Genomic DNA, 15785 nt, shown 5'->3' with positions numbered 1-15785 from the left:
AGCTAAACGGGTAATCAGGCATCGCTTCAATCGCATGATATACGGAAACTTACACAACGCAAACGCATTACACCTGATTGTACTGATAAAGCAGGCAATACACTTCAAACATGTTACATAAAACGCTAACGTTACCAATATACAAAAATGTTAATAGCGTGCACTTGTCTTTTGTGTGGGTGAATTTAACCGACTCAAGCGCAGGCGCATGAGGCGCAGCTCAGTTAACCGTTGGCATCATCAACGGTCACTGCGTCAGTATACCGGCAACTTTTACGTAGAATGTGCGTGCACGCATGCGCAGCTATGTATTGTCGTAATTAATATCGATAACAATAGTAAATATTTTTAATAACTCAATTTCATTATTAAATCGCGAACCGTGTGATGTGTTGAAAATATTTTAAAGCCTTAAGATTTTATTAAAGATATGTCGAATATCCCGTTGGTTCGTCGTGCGATAGCTGGGGCTGCATTAGCCCACAGTTCTACGTCAAATGATGTTGAACCCTCAACAATAAGTCCTGGTGAGGGCAGTCAATGGACCCCAGCTGCTTTGGAAAGGGCTGGATCCACTCTAAAGGCATTGAACCGTATGGCAAAACGGCCCCCTGTCCACATTTTATTCGAAGATATTGGATTTACCATAGGTTCTGGAAAAGGTAGGTCGATAAAAATATTTACACACATTGTGAAAAGTAAATTAAAATTTACTTTGAAACGATTATCTTTAGAAGCTCGTTATTATTAAATAAATTATTTTTAAAATAATCAAAAAATAAAAACAAATTAAAAAAATATATTTAAATATCTGACATTTACGTTTGCGATACTAATAATTTACTAAATTTGAGGTTGTTTTATTGTAATATAATTATAAACTAATTATTTTAATCGATACAACGTGAGTACTAACAAAAATGAGTGTTATCAGAAAATTCAATAGGCTATTAATATGCACTCTGAAACATCGTCATAAATTAAATTAACATTTTAACATTTAAAACTACTTATTTGTCAAAACAACGTCGAGAATAAAAAATAACTAACGATGAAGTTTTGTGAAATTTTCACTAGACATAAAAATATTAATTTATTCTCTTTATTGCCATTATAATAGACGATGCGATTCTATTAATATTAAATAATTGACAATAAATACAAATATCAATATCATTTTCTTTTAATATTGTATTTTAAATTAAACTGTTATTTTAGTTATCTACGTTCTAATACCTCATCAATACGCTATTTTGATTTAAAATAGTGACAATCGTAAACGTTATTAAAACGCTCTCTTATATTCGTATGATAAAAAGTCTGAAAAAAATTAATTACTGGATTAAAAAGTGGATGTGTCAAAATACACTTGACATGTCGTAAAAGTTGATTTAACATTATTTCTAACACGTAATTTGGACGTGTGATAAAGACAAAACTATCTCTGTCGCAACCGCGGACTGAAGATAACATCACAATATAATTGATTTCTTATCTGAATAGCCATTAATATATATTTTTTATTTCCAAAATTTGATTGAATTTAGGATCAATTAGAATTTACTTTTTTTATTTTATAAAAAATATTATTCTTAAGTATAATTATAATAATTATACAATATATCTATACATAAAATCATCTAGCTTAAATGAATGTATGTTTGATGGCGTAGTAGTAGGAATGTTTAAAACAAATCAAAAACAAGTTCAAGCTCACAAAGAGCCTTAAATATGTTTTGAAAAAATGGTTATTGTATTAACTATTATCGTCGTTCAGAAACTAGACGGTAATATATTCTTTAATGAATAATTAATTGCGACTGCCTAACTTAATTCAAGAATATATAAGTATATTTTGGATTGATTTATATTGATTGAATTAATATCAAATTGTTTAAACCAAATAAAAATACATTGAACCATTTGTTAATGTTATACGTATGTTTGTACCTTATCACCAAGTTTCAATCAAGTCAGAAAGTGTTAAATAAAATGTAAATTACAATCTTAAAACGGCTATCATTTTTTTGTACCACAAAAATGTTTTAACTATTCACTTTTTTTTACCGTCATTTAAATATATTGAAATACTATTTTTCTAACATCAAAAACGTCGTTTACTTATAACCTAAGCATAGTGTTTAGGGAACCTTGATTTCTCACATTTCTTTTTGACAGTATTGATTTCACATTTGAAAGAAGAAGACACAGTATTGTTTAACTAATCGCCCGCTAAACAAACGTTTATAAGTAAGGCCGAAAATATTTATTTTTAAATCGAAATTTCGTTTGGTCGAATCGAAAAACGTTCGATTTACTGATTATTTAAATTTGTTTACTAACCTGTTATAGTTTCAAGGAGACAAGTGATCGTAAATTTGTCTAAATATTTTTTTAAAGTGCTCGTAAAAATGTCGATAAAATTCTATTCAGGTTTCTAAGCCCATTTATATGATTATTTATCAAGCTCTGAATTTTAAAAGTTTGTCATGTTACGTGAATTACAACTAGATTTTGCTGCCAGTTTAAATCGGGCTCTAAAATCAATCTGTCTAGTAAATCTTTACGCCAAACTGTGCCTGGACCCTGGGCAATATTAGACATAATATTGCCCAGGGTAAGTATAATTAAAACGCTTAAAAGTTCATGCATTTTACTTTTTTGTATAATAAGGGAATAAATAATTAAAAATTTAAGGTTTCAATTCAATTGGTGTACGCTCTAATTTCGGCATCCGAAAAAACCTGAATGTTGCCAAAATAAGTCTATGAAATAGGATGATTTTAATTGAATTTTATACCTCTGGTAATTCTTAAGATTGATATTATAATATAACTGGTATAATATATAGAATATAAATATTTAAACTATTGATATTTGCATATAATAATAAACTAAAAAATTAATAATAATAATAATCACCGATTGTATAAGGATATTCATATAAATTAGTAGAATAATCGGTTCATCAAACAAATAGCACGACTTACACATCTGACATGTCAAGTGATTATAAACTCATTGTGTCATGTCATAAGTAGGTCATTCGCTCCTCCGTGTTGAGACTAACACCGAATATTTTTCTTGGGATGTTTTATAACGTGTTTCTTTATCTGTTGTTGGCTTACCCGATTGACCCCAACTCTATTTTGGACTTTGGATCTACGCATTACTACTAACCTTGAATTTTCGCATCACGAATCAATTTCGATTTCTGCCAAACGCCGTGTTTGATATAAGCGTAACCTAGTACCTACATAAGGACATGTACATACACATACCTACATACATAATTACAGGTTTTATGGTAAACACGGAAAAACAAATTTAACGAGTAATCTTGTTGAACAGATTATAGATTATAAAAATGAATAAAATATTTTTGGTCATGGCATAAGAATGCTATAAAATTATTATTTAAAAAACTGTCTGGTTCTAGCTGGTCTTTGAAAAGTGTAATGAAAGGTAATTACTATTGACCATTATTAATTATCTCGTTATTATAAACTGTTGTTATAATGTGTGTGTGTGTGTGTATAAGTGTGTGAAAGTGCCAGTTCCTTTAAAGTAATTACATTAAGAAAAACGTTTGAAAGAATTCATAAATTTTTACGTTATTGTGATAAATATCTACGGTCACTACTATTACGCGCTTTGTTAAAGTAAACCGTACTTTACTTAATTAGAAGACACGCTTTATTGAAATTTGCTTTGACACTATATTATTTTTAAATGTACAATGTCAATGTACAACTTCTGACATCTATCATGTATTTAGTATAAGAACTCCTTAAGTTAAAATTAGAATAATTATTTTACACACTTAAGTATTAGACAATCTAAGATTAAACTAAAATTTAATTAAATTATAATTATAGTCTTTTAGTTGTAAAAAAATATATATTATAATTTTGATATTGATTGATGCATTCATATTTTCAATTATTCATAAAACATAAACGTCCCGTTCCAGTTACTCTCAGATGTCATTTGCAGATATGTCATTGTTTAGGTGACTTTTGTTCTTTGCGACTGACAAGCGATTATTTCCAACTTCCCTAAACTCTACAATAATCTTTTATCTCACTTATTGTACTATATTTTAAACACTTTTAATAAGATTAATGAAAATGATTATCTTAACCTAAAATACAAGATATTTCACGCAGGAACTGTAACTTAACTTTCGAAAACGAAATATCTGGTCAAATGTCATCGCTTGATGCGACAAACAAAAGACAAAAAGAAAAGAGTGAAAGAGTAGTGGCCAATGCACATCACATTTGTGCTTCTGAATGAGACGGCACAACAAAGGCTGCTTCGACAGAGCTAAACCAGTATATAACATAAATATATATACATATATTCGCTTAGCTGATTAATATTAAACTGCGAATTTATCGATTTGTTTTTGCAATTTTAATCAAATCCATTCTTGACATACCATTACTAGAAGCGAAAGGCTTTAAATTATTCTGATAAATAAACGTCAGAAGAATCGACGAGGTTAACACATTTATATTTTTTGATAAAACACTAGTTGACATTCATTTAGCCCTTAAATAAATATTAATTATTTATATTATTGGTTTTATTAGTCTCACATTTGTCTTAAGTGGTTTGAAGTTTGTCACCGATTAACCTTGACATGCTAAGCCGAGGTAATTCAATAGTCAAGGCTCTCCGTTCAAAGCTCATGGTAGTCTTAATAATTTATAAAACAATTGTTAGGCTTTGTTTTTTTTTATGTATTGTAGGTGGTAGGGCTTTACACGATCATCAGATATTCCACCGCCAAACAGCAATATTGAAAAGATAGGATGAGTGAGCTAGTGTAAATACAGGCACAAGGGATATAATACCTTCGTTCCCAAGATTAGTGGTGCACTGGCGGTGTAAGGAATGGTTAATACTTCTTACATCGCCAATGTCTATGGGAGTTGGTCCTTTTTTCCGTCCGCCTACCTATAACGGTAATTATATATATATATATATATATATATATATATATATATATATATATATATATATATATATTTAGAATGCACTATAACTTATCACTCCTTTTTTTAACGCTGGAAAAATGCGTTACGCGTTTCCCCCACAGGAACTGTGGAAGGGGGTATGTGAGGCTCGCCGGTGTCCAAGGCATCCGAATACCCATTAAAAAACCAGCGGTACCCTTTCTGTCTTAACGAGGAGCGCCACGGGATCGCTTTCGCATGCTACCATGACGATAACTTATCACCCCTGCGAAAGTTCAGCAATCTCGAAAATGTACGTGGGTAGAACATGCTCCTATTTCTTGCCTTCATGCACTAAAAAATACATTATGAATAAGTTGATAGGATGAAATTATCGATAAGGATTATATTATTTTATAAAAAAGTTAAGCTAAATATATCTATATATATTATAAATATATCTATATATACACCTTTGGACCGTTTTGGTTAAAACCCGTACTGACGATCATTAATTAGACAGTGATCATTAATGAAACGAATGCTGCCAAAAGTATAACGGATATAAAAAAAAATTATGTAAGAGACACCTGTAGGTATCTAAAGTTTTTACTAAAGAATCATTCCTTAATAAATAATTAATTTAATTTAATCGTTTCCTGCAGATAAATATTTCCTTTTACACTTTGCAAATCGAACCGGTATTTATACAATCAAGAGATATTTAACCTTCATCAATTCTTCAGATCATATTGACCCGAAACGGAAATTTAATTCATAGTAAAAATCGTAAATATTAACATAATTTATAATGACTTCGTGACAATTATTAGTTAAGCATTATTGTTGTAAGATTATAATAATATCTCGTAAGTTAAAAGAATATGGTTTTATTACATCTTGGTTCCTCGGGTCGATAATACCCGAGTATGAAAAAGTTCATCGGGCCCGTGTTTTGTAAAGAAAGGTTATTAACGGTAGTTTTTTTGAGAATGTACTTGAAATTTGTAATTGTTAGACCTACAATCTTAGCATTATTGTTGGTGGTTATTTTAGACGTATTGTTTATATACATTTGATATTTGATGATATATATTTTGGATTTGATTATATGGTAGACGGAATTGTATTCATTTCAAAGTACGCTTACTTTGCTTGTTTTATTAATTTATTGGACTTGACATGTATTCTTTTTTTAATTTATTTTATTTCGATTTTGAACTTACACTTTTAAAAACTTATGTAAAAATAAGTGTCAAATACTAATAATAATACGTGGTAAGTGCTCCACTCTCTTCGAGGCGTCACGGGATCGCTTTGCATGCTATCATGACGCCCCGACGATTGACCCGAATGATACCCTCTCACTCGCCTCGGCAACACTTACAACAGAGAGAGAGTACGTACACAAAGCACCGTCACCTTCTCTCCGATCTTCCTCAGCGGAGCGAGTCAGCCTACGCATCCTACTTACGCGCCCGCTGTATGACCTCCTCCTGAGACATAACTCTCTCACAGCAAGAGGAGGGATTTCCTTCAGCATCTCTTGCTGCGGAGCGTGGCATAAACACGCTAACTTACCTCAAAGATGATAAACTATCGAAATATTCGTAAATTAAGTCTCCGTTCATAATTTCGGAACAGCTTACAATAGGTAATTTTTGACGGTCCGTCAATTACTTTGACATATATATATATATCGAACCGGTCCACCGGGAGATTTCAATTAAAATAAACTTGTAAAATATCGCTTCAAAATACTTGTAGTAAAAGCCTGTAAATGACCCACTGCTGAGCTAAGTCCTCTCTTTTTTTTAAAAGTATTTTGGATCACACTGGTCCACGCCGCTCCGATGCAGCTTGGTGGATTTACGTTGCAGATTTTTGCTCCACATGCAGGTTTCCTTAATGTTTTCATTCATCGTCGAGTACTAGATAAATTATAAACACCAATTAAACAAACGAAAATTCAGTGGTGCTTGCCTGGGTTTGAACTCACAATAATTGGTTAAGACTCACGTCTTCTAACCACTAGGCCATCGCGGCTCAATGTAAAATGTGTACTTGTAAAGCATTGTTATTTGATAATCGCTTTTTAATTATCGACGTTACCTTGTTTGTATTTCTTGCAGCTGTTCGAACCGTCTTCGGTCGTATGAGATTTATAAAAACGACATTGTTAAATAATTACGTACCTAAATAGTTGGTGTTAGGGTTTTCTTGTAACCTCGTCCGAGTATGTACCACCTACATACATAGAACTGGTAAATTCTGAGATAAGAGTTCAACAAACAAACTTTTCGGTTTTATGTAGTAGTAGGTATAATAGGAATTAGAGACACTCAGACTATTTTTTTGTGTTATTAATAGACATCGGAATTTTCCTTTGATTGTGTTAACCTTCAAATATATAAATGTTTTCGAATTTTTTGTTTTGTTTTACCGGTTATTGAAACATGATATTCTTATATATCATAAACATTGTGTGTGCATATTATAAATAATAGTTTATTATGTTATATTTGTTAATTTTTATTTCTATAACTGCTCTATAAATAGAGCAATAGAGAATAGAGAAAACAAAATTAGATTCTAAAGAATGTAATTTTGTTTTTACTTTGTTATATTAATTAAGATACGTAGAAATATATTTGTTTTTCAAAGACAAATTATTTTAGTACCATTAATTTTAAATGTTAGTCACCATTTGTGACTATGACGCTCTGTAAGTTATACAATACACTTATTTCCTTAATCGTAGGAATTTGTTAGTTAATTTGTATAATATTTTTGCCTCATTGCTGTTAGGAAATGCCATAAAAGTTATACATTTATCAATAGTTAACGTAGTTTTAAAATACTGATTAACATTCTGCCTAAGTGACTCGCTCCGAACACATTCCAGTAATATATGATATATGTCTTCAGTTACACCACATTCGTTACAATTGGCAGTTGTTACTTTTTTAAGTAAATACGCAAATGATTTTAATGGAAGGTGTCCGGAACGAAGTTTCAAAGCCATAATGAGGTCTTGACGACTAAGGTCACATTTGTCTATCCATGGCTCATTCCAGGGTTGTGGTTGCATTGTTATATACCATATGCTCTTTCGAACGTTCATCAAAATATTCTTTCCACCAGAACCTACATTTTTCTTTAAACATCCAAATAAGATCAGAGAAATATGGATCCACAGGTATTGTTATACCATCGACACTAGCCTTTTTTGCCAGGTGGTCCGCTATCTCATTCCCAGTTATTTCAACGTGTGATGGTATCCACTGAAGAGAGACAGATTTTGTGGTTAAATAAGTTAGATATTATTCAAAATCAAGCAATGAGAATTATCGGGGGCTTCATTAAAACTACACCTATCCACGTCATGGAGAGTGAACTTTGTTTGCAACCTTTGTATATCCGTAGACGTTACTTAGCTGGAAAATTTTGGCTCAAATCTAAATCCTTAAAAAGTAATAAAGTCATAGAGTTGCTTTCTAACATATCTAACTGAAATGAAAGTCTTAGTTATTGGGAAAATAAACGGAAACCCTTACTGATTACAACCCATGCAGAATTACAATCGATCCCCATTCAACATAGCAAGCAGTTAGACATGTTCTCCTTAAAAACTTGGGTTAGCAATATTGATATAAATAACGTTGTTAAATATAACCTTATGCCATTAAAAAAAAATCAAAAAATAAATATAGCTTAATAGAAATTAAAACATTAGTTAACCAATTTATTAACAATACATACAAAAATCATAATCAAATATTTACAGATGGATCAAAAGATAAAAACCCTTCAGGTGGAGCCTTATATGATGCGCAAACTAAAAATCATTTGAAATTTCAACTTAGTAAATACCATTGTATTATGTTCATAGAATTACAAGCAATTTCGGAGGCACTGTCATATATTGATTCTATTGAATCTCAGAATTTCGTAATTTTAACAGATTCCAAGAGTGCTCAGCATTTGACAAAATGCACCACCAGCTATCGGGGTACTTCAATAGCCTACACTATCCTAGATCAAATTGATAAAAGAATGTTTTTTAAATATATTAGTACTAATGTCTGGTTGGCTAGATCATTCGTCACTGCAACTGACGTCAATATCACAAGTTCATCCCTCTTAAATATATTTGGACCTCGGTAAGACCGCCTCATATGCCATGACGGCAAAGTGCAGGACGCTCTCTTATGTCGCCAGGGCAATTTCGGATCCGCTGCCGCTCTATCTAATAATAGATTTTTATTTATTTTACCTCATATTTACTAATTGTTTTTTTTACTATAAATTGTTTTAATAACCATCAATTTCGATGTTTAAATCTGCTGGGCGTATCGAGACGACTATTGAATGTTTAAAATAAAAAATATGTATTTTCGTAGGTACTGATCAAAATATACCGGTTAGAATTTATTTTTCGAATATATGATGAAATATTTATTCGAATAATGTATTACTAATCAAAGTTACATGAAGACTATTGAACTTATTGCACCAAAATACTCCAGCAAAATACTGGATGAATTAAATAGCAGATTGTGCATGATTTAGCTACGACACAGTATTATACTAATGTAGTTACTATCGTATTTATTGTTTAAGATATGTATAATTTGTTCAAAATAAATAAATAAAAATAAAAAGTCCTACCTACCTACCATATGATACAAAGAAATATATCATGATCATATTCAGCTCATATTAACCCACTGCTGAATATAGGGCTTCTCACTCGCGCGCCAATTGTCACGGTCCTGTGCTAAGCGCATTGAGCATTTTTCTAAAATCATTTGGCTGTTGGGCGGGTGGTCCGCCCAATAGGAAAATATATATACCAAACTATAATTAAATCTATAGATTGTGCCGTTAGCATAAACCAAAAAAAAAGTAAGGATGATTTCTCTAAATTGTTTTTGACACTTTTCATATTATCATAAAGTAACAGCCAGTGAATGTTCCACTGCTGAGCTAAGACCTCCCCTCCTTTCTTGAGGACAAGGTTTGGAGCTTATTCAACCACGCTGCTCCAATGCGGGTTGGTAAAATACACATGTTGCAGAATTTCGGTGAAATTAGACTCATGCAGGTTTTCTCACGATGTTTTCCTTCACCGTCAAACACGAGATGAATTATATACACAAATTATTGATATCACAAAATACACAATCATCGGTTAAGATTGACGCGTTCTAACCACTTTTTTTTTCACGCATTCGAAACCTTCAGAAAGGTACCCAGCTCCCATGGGGGGGAACTGGGTTATGTGGGATTCTTACCCACTAAAGTTACTGCGATGGCCGTCCTCGGCACGGAGAGACTGCAGGATCGTGTTGATATAACGCATCCGCGACCTCTCTCATGCTTTTCTCCGCTCGTGGCTCGGCGGAGCTCTCCTCTGGGGGCAAAGGGGGCGTTCTAACCAATAGGCTATCTCTGCATTTCATATTTTCTATGTGAAATATTTATATACTAGCTTCACGACCCGACTTCGTACGAGTAAAATAACAATTTATTCCGTGCTATTTTTTAACCAATGAGTAATGAAATTTTCGGCAACCTATCATTCGTCCGTGGGTACTGTGTCAATGCATCGTACAACACGCCCAGCGTATTTTAGACGCTCTTATTTATGTATCTCGTAATATTTCTTAAACAACTAAAATTTGAGCAAAAAATCTCTCATAAAACATTTTAGACCGACAATTTTCTACCAGACTATGTTAAGCTTATTATACTATATCTCAAAAAATATGCATCGTATTAACATATTATGTCCGTTCTGAAACTATAAACTAAGATAATATGAAAGTTTCATGTCACTCGGATCAGTAGTTTTTATACAATATTATATATTAAAAAACTTTACTGTTGGTACAGTTTTGGCAAGCTCGTTTGGGTAGGTACTATCCATTTACAAGATATTACCGCAAAACAGCAGTACTTGGTATTGTTGTGTTCCGGTTTGAAGGGTGAGTGAGTCAGTGTAATTACACAAGGGACACAATATCTTAGTTCCCAAAGTCGGTTGCGCATTGGCGATGTAAGCGATGGTGACAATTTTTACAAAGCCAATGTCTGTAGGCGTTGATGACCACTTACCATCATATGGCCCATTTACTCGTCCGCCATTTATAATATAGGTATATTATAAAAAATAAAAAAACTTTCTTCGAAATGCGCTGCATCTTCTAGAAAATTTCTTATATATATTGGTTTAGAAGTTTTTTTTTGTTTAGGCATTACAAAAACCCTTTTTCCCTTTCGTATTATGTGTTACGTTCGGGTCGTCTAAGTCCATGGGTCTCGCTAGTCTCCCTATATAATATTTTTCGTAACTGTTTGTACAATTTTCGCCTTAGATCTTACACAAGAAAGTTTTCTTTCGAGTCCTTTTTACTTTATTATCATAACTCAACTTTTGAGTCTGCATTGTTGCTAAAAGAACAATGCTCAAAAAACCCCTAATTTTTGCTCTCGTTAAGAAGTTCTAGCGCTCATCAATGTATAACATAAATACATAATATTTAGGATATACTTTTAAAGATAACTAATGAGCTATGAGACCTCTTGCTGCAAACGACCTCTGGGTGAATGCCCTCAGAAACATTACTCGCCTTTAAATGCTATGAAACTGCAATTAAATTACCATGATTATATATAAGCTACCATTAAAGATTGACTAAGATCTTAAGTCGAATACATTGTCGCTAAATTCCACAAATACAAATAGCAATTTTTATTTAGATATATTACGTCAAAATTTGCCTTACCATTTATTTTACAATTAAAAGCATTTCTCTATTTATCTAACTACCGTGACTGGTAACATTAAATCTGATCCATTTTAATCATACTATATATAAATATTTTACTTTTAAATTGTTATAAATCCAAATGGTAGGATCTTCAAAGATAAGAAAATAATTCAAAATCTTAATCCATAATGCCGGGTTCATTGAACTTCGCGGAACGAATGTCTTTCCGCTTTACAAAATGGAACCGCAAGACTACAAACTACCTACAAAGCATGTGATAAAAGTAGTTAATGGGCTCACCATCTCAAGAGCTAATTTTGTCAAAAACAGTCCAATTATTAGGATGTGTCCTGAATATAACGAACTATGCAATGTGTCAAAAATCATTAATATATATTCCGACAACTTGCAGAAATACAAGAATTTTTTTGGCAAAAAATAATAATTTAACTATGTTCCTATTATTTTTATTTTTGCTTTAATTTTAATAATTTTTCAAAACTTTATTTTGTATACATTAGTTTAAGTATATTTTAATATGAGACGATGAATTCGTGTATGTAATTGTTATGTAAGTCTGTAATTATTACATCTACTATCAGATATACTATTTTTAAACTATATTTATATCTTTAAATGTTTAATAATAGTTTGCTGTACCTTAACAAGTAAGTGCCCGAATAATCGCTATTGATTTTGTTAATGTTAAATTCAAAATTCTGCCACAATTATTAACTATATGACATCGGTTATATTTTGAAGTAATATAAATATTTATTAAATATCGATAATATTCAATAATTATTATTAATAATATGATTGATGCCTTATATACGAGCCGTGAACGTATAATTTGATGACCATAGCACATTTCAAATTCATAAAATATCATCGACTTATTTCAGCAAAATTAGTAATTTTTTATCCGTTGAACACAATTCACACTATTTTATGTTTTTTGACCGAGAAAGCCAAGGTGGCTCAGTGGTTAGATTGTTAGTTCAAGCGGAACAAGTAACTCAAAGTTTTCATACTAAATTTGTTTATAATTTAAGTCGTGCTGCGCGTTGAAACATATCGCAAATAATATCTACTCCCTCCTTATTCACCTCCATAATGTTCTCGATAAACACATTTTTCATTACAATTTTATCTTTATTAGTAATTTTACATTCTTTTAAATTAATCACAACAAAACAAGACACAATTGATAATGCTTGAATATTAAAAGGATGAATCAAAACTTCCGCTACAAGTTCGTTTTGAACAACTCACTTTGGGTAACATTTACGAGCTCTCGCAAGGATATGTGGAACGAGTTAATGATTCAATTATATACATAATCAATGAGATTCATATGTTGTTATAAAATTTACTTGCATTTAGTAGTTTAAAGTAAAGTTTAGGATTCACGCGTTCTTACCACTAGCCGAGATGGCCTAGTGGTAAGAACGCGTGAATCCTAACCGGCGATCGTGGGTTCGAACCCGGGCAAGCACCATTGAATTTTCATGTGCTTAATTTGCGATTATAATTCATCTCGTGCTTTACGGTGAAGGAAAACATCGTGAGGAAACCTGCATGTGTCTAATTTCACTGAAATTCTGCCACATGTGTATTCCACCAACCCGCATTGGAGCAGCGTGGTGGAATAAGCTCCAAACCTTCTCCTCAAAAAGAGGAGAGGAGGCCTTTAGCCCAGCAGTGGGACATTCACAGGCTGTTACTAAGTAAAGTAAAGGTAAATATTGCAATAGAGCAGCAAAGTAGATAAATAATACTTATCTTCAACACTGCACTGGTTTGGCTGACTTTCACGACAGTATACCTCCGTCTTATTTCTGTAGGTAGTGAGATAGAGTATAGATTTGTGTACGACGAGGAGAATATCCTTAGAACACTCAACACACTAAAACAGATAACGCACTCACACTTTAAACCAGAACATAGCAATACTAAGCATCATTGTTTCGCGGATCAGTTTGTGTAGCACCTACCCAGATGGGTAAAAAATAAATAAAGGTTAAATGTGTTAACTCAGAATAGAAGATGAATTGATAGCACTTAGATCTAGGCCGTGCTGTCTATGACTTCAAATCCATTTGTATTTTCAAATCAATCAATCAACAGCCAATCGTTGTCCACTGCTGAACATAGGCCTCTCCCAAGGTGCGCCAAAGCTCCCTGTCCTCCGCCTTCCGCATCCAGTTGGTGCCCGCCACCTTCTTAAGGTCGTCGGTCCACCTGGCTGGAGGGCGCCCTACGCTGCGCTTGCCGATTCGCGGTCTCCACTCTAGGACTCGTCTGCTCCAACGGCCATCGGTCCTACGACATACGTGACCAGCCCACTGCCACTTCAGCCTGCTAATTTTGCAAGCTATGTCGGTGACTCCGGTTCTTTTCCGGATAATCTCATTTCTGATCTTATCCTTCAAAGATACTCCGAGCATAGCTCGCTCCATAGCACGCTGAGCGACTTTGAATTTGTGGACTAGTCCCGCAGTTAGTGTCCACGTTTCGGCACCGTATGTCATGGCAGGTAAGACGCATTGGTTGAAGACTTTCGTCTTCAAACATTGCGGTATAGACGACTTGAGGACTTGACGAAGGTTGCCAAATGCTGCCCATCCCAAGCGAATTCTTCGATCGGCTTCCTTCTCGAAGTTGTTCCTACCGACTTGTATTATCTGTCCTAGGTAGGTATATTCACTAACAACTTCGAGAGGTTTCCCCTCGACGTATATCGGTCCCGGCACGACATGCCTATTGAACATGACCTTGGTCTTGTCCAAGTTCATGCCGAGACCGACACACCGGGAAGACTCGCCTAGGCTACGCAGCATTTCGGTGAGTTGTTCCAGCGACTCTGCTATGATGACGATATCGTCGGCAAATCGAAGGTGTGAGATGTACTCGCCGTTTACATTGACTCCATACCTAGTCCAATCCAGCGTTTTGAAAACGTCTTCCAACGCGTTGGTGAACAGTTTCGGGGATATTACATCCCCCTGTCTCACCCCTCTGCGCAATTGGATCGCCTTCGTCTTACAGTCCTGGATGTGGACAGTCATTGTAGCGGCGTTGTACAGACATCTCAGTACCTCGATATATCTCCAATCGATATGACATCTCTGCAATGAGTCGAGCACTGCCCAGGTTTCGATGGAGTCGAAGGCTTTCTCGTAGTCCACAAATGCCATACACAGCGGCTGATTGTACTCTTCGGTCTTCTGCACAATCTGCCGAACAGTATGGATGTGGTCCACGGTGCTGTAGCCTGATCGAAAGCCGGCTTGCTCTGGGGGCTGGAACTCGTCAAGTCGTCTGGCGAGACGGTTCGTGACGACTCTTGAGAACAGCTTATACACGTGACTCAGGAGGGAGATTGGTCTGTAGTTTTTCAAGAGGGTTTTATCACCTTTCTTGAAAAACAGTACCACCTCACTCCCGCTCCACGTTTCCGGGGTCTTGCCATGTTGGATGACGGAATTAAAGAGGCTTGCTAGCTCTTTCAGGACCGGAGTCCCGCCTGCCTTAAGCAACTCTGTTGTGATTCCGTCATCTCCCGGAGATTTGTTGTTTTTAAGCTGTTCTAGAGCCGCCCTAATCTCTCCTTGGTCAACGACCGGGAGCTCCTCGGAGTAATGGCGCATAAGAGGGGCGCGCTGGTCATCAATACTGATTCCCATGGGTTTATCCGATCTTGAAGAGAACAACTGCCCATAAAACCTCTCTACTTCTCCGATAATCTCAGGCCTAGAGGTAACGACCCCACCATTTTCAGTTTTAAGTTTTGTCAGACGCGGCCTCCCAAACTTGCGAGCGAACACTTTCGATCCCCGATTTTGCTCAATCGCAGCCTTGATGGCACGGGTATTGGAGCGTCGGAGATCGCGTCGCGTCAGCGTTTTTATTGTTCGGTTTAAGGCCTTATCTGACAAAAACGATGGTAGTTCTCGTCGTTTTCTCATGAGCTCGAGTGTCTCAGCAGAGAGTTTTGGTGCGTTGTCTCTTCTCTGTGGCGGAAAACACTTGCGGGATGTGT

General features: G+C 34.4%; 1 protein-coding gene across 1 annotated transcript in view; it reads left to right on the top strand.

Moving 5' to 3' along the window:
* Positions 1-245: 245 nt before the first annotated feature.
* The window catches only part of LOC126771255 (ATP-binding cassette sub-family G member 1-like), a 79011-nt gene continuing 63471 nt past the window's right edge, over positions 246-15785 (top strand). The window contains exon 1 of the mRNA XM_050491042.1: positions 246-662. Coding sequence (XP_050346999.1) covers positions 431-662 — 232 coding nt within the window. The 5' untranslated portion in view covers positions 246-430. The remainder of the gene's footprint in view (positions 663-15785) is intronic.

Source organism: Nymphalis io, chromosome 10 (assembly GCF_905147045.1).
Source record: "Nymphalis io chromosome 10, ilAglIoxx1.1, whole genome shotgun sequence".
NCBI lineage: Eukaryota > Metazoa > Arthropoda > Insecta > Lepidoptera > Nymphalidae > Nymphalis > Nymphalis io.
Note: the sequence above shows the minus strand (reverse complement) of the source record. Positions and strands in the feature narration are given on the sequence as shown.